Source organism: Aplysia californica, unplaced genomic scaffold (genome assembly GCF_000002075.1).
Source record: "Aplysia californica isolate F4 #8 unplaced genomic scaffold, AplCal3.0 scaffold00298, whole genome shotgun sequence".
NCBI classification, from domain to species: Eukaryota; Metazoa; Mollusca; class Gastropoda; order Aplysiida; family Aplysiidae; genus Aplysia; species Aplysia californica.
In genome coordinates, this window is record NW_004797568.1 from 811440 (window position 1) to 812544 (window position 1105).

A 1105-nucleotide genomic window follows, 5' to 3' on the forward strand; every position below is an offset into this window, starting at 1 on the left:
GTGCCGTGAACGTAGCCTCAACAGAGCCTGCAAACTGCATTCAGGGCGCCGTGAACGTAGCCTGCCAACTACATTCACGGCGCCGTGAACCTAGCCTGCAGACTACGTTCACGGCGCCGTGAACGTAGCCACTGCGTAACTTTTAACGTCGAACGGAACTACAATACTAAAAGTACTTGCCCTTACAATAATAACAAGATCACCGAATAAACCAACCTGTCTGAACTTTTGACTGAAGTCTGAGTTTTAACACGAAATGGCTTCAAAAACATCTCGATTTACGGGGATGTGTAGCACCGGTTCACAAGTCGACAATCTGAAATTCCGTCGTTGTGTCAGTCTCTGTGCTACAGTGCTGGAAACAGGAAAGTGGAAAGTGGAAACCGAAAGGTGGCCTGTGCTGTGGAAGTGGAAAAGTGGCTGACTGACTGACTGACTGACGACTGACTGGCTAGCCTAAGGAAAGATAACTGTCAAATAAATTTCTTTAGACGTAAAATGTGGATGGGAAGAACAGGCCCTATATAGTATAAACGAAACAATTCTACACACGTGTTCAACTGTAAAGCTTCGTTTTGATTGATGAAAAGGGGTGCAAAAACATGGTTAGGTCTATTCAAACCAGAATCATAAAACAGATGCAAAGTTTTGGAAGAGTGCACCACTAAAGTTTTAATATTGAATTGACAGAGCTCCGCTTTGATTTGTAAAGGCGAGCAAAAACATTGGTTATCCGAGTCAGTTAAGGAGTAATAAATAGATATTTATTTACACATATGTGTAGTAGTAATAGCAAAAACTGTTTTTGGGCAATAGAAAAACTGATAGCCTAACAGTATTTATTATGAAAATGCAAATCCCAAATAGATCTACAAGCAGTAAAACAAATAACAATAATATTAACACACAAATTCCAGTCATCATTCTCGAATTAGAGGAGCACTAGATATATTATACGACATGTAAACGTCTGCGTTCTAGACTGCGCGCCGCGCGCACCGTGCACGAGTATGCATCTCTAAGATAAGATTTTATAAGATAAGGTAAGATAAGATCTCTCTCTCTCTCTCTCTCTCTCTCTCTCTCTCTCTCTCTCTCTCTCTCT

At 41.1% G+C, this 1105-nt stretch overlaps 1 protein-coding gene across 1 annotated transcript in view; it reads right to left on the bottom strand.

The window, feature by feature from the left end:
- LOC101862958 (eukaryotic translation initiation factor 2D) overlaps nucleotides 1–469 on the bottom strand; it is a 40467-nt gene extending 39998 nt beyond the window's left edge. The window contains exon 1 of the mRNA XM_005101773.3: nucleotides 217–469. Within this exon, the coding sequence (XP_005101830.1) occupies nucleotides 217–272 (56 nt within the window). The 5' untranslated portion in view covers nucleotides 273–469. The remainder of the gene's footprint in view (nucleotides 1–216) is intronic.
- Between the last annotated feature and the right edge of the window lie 636 nt (nucleotides 470–1105).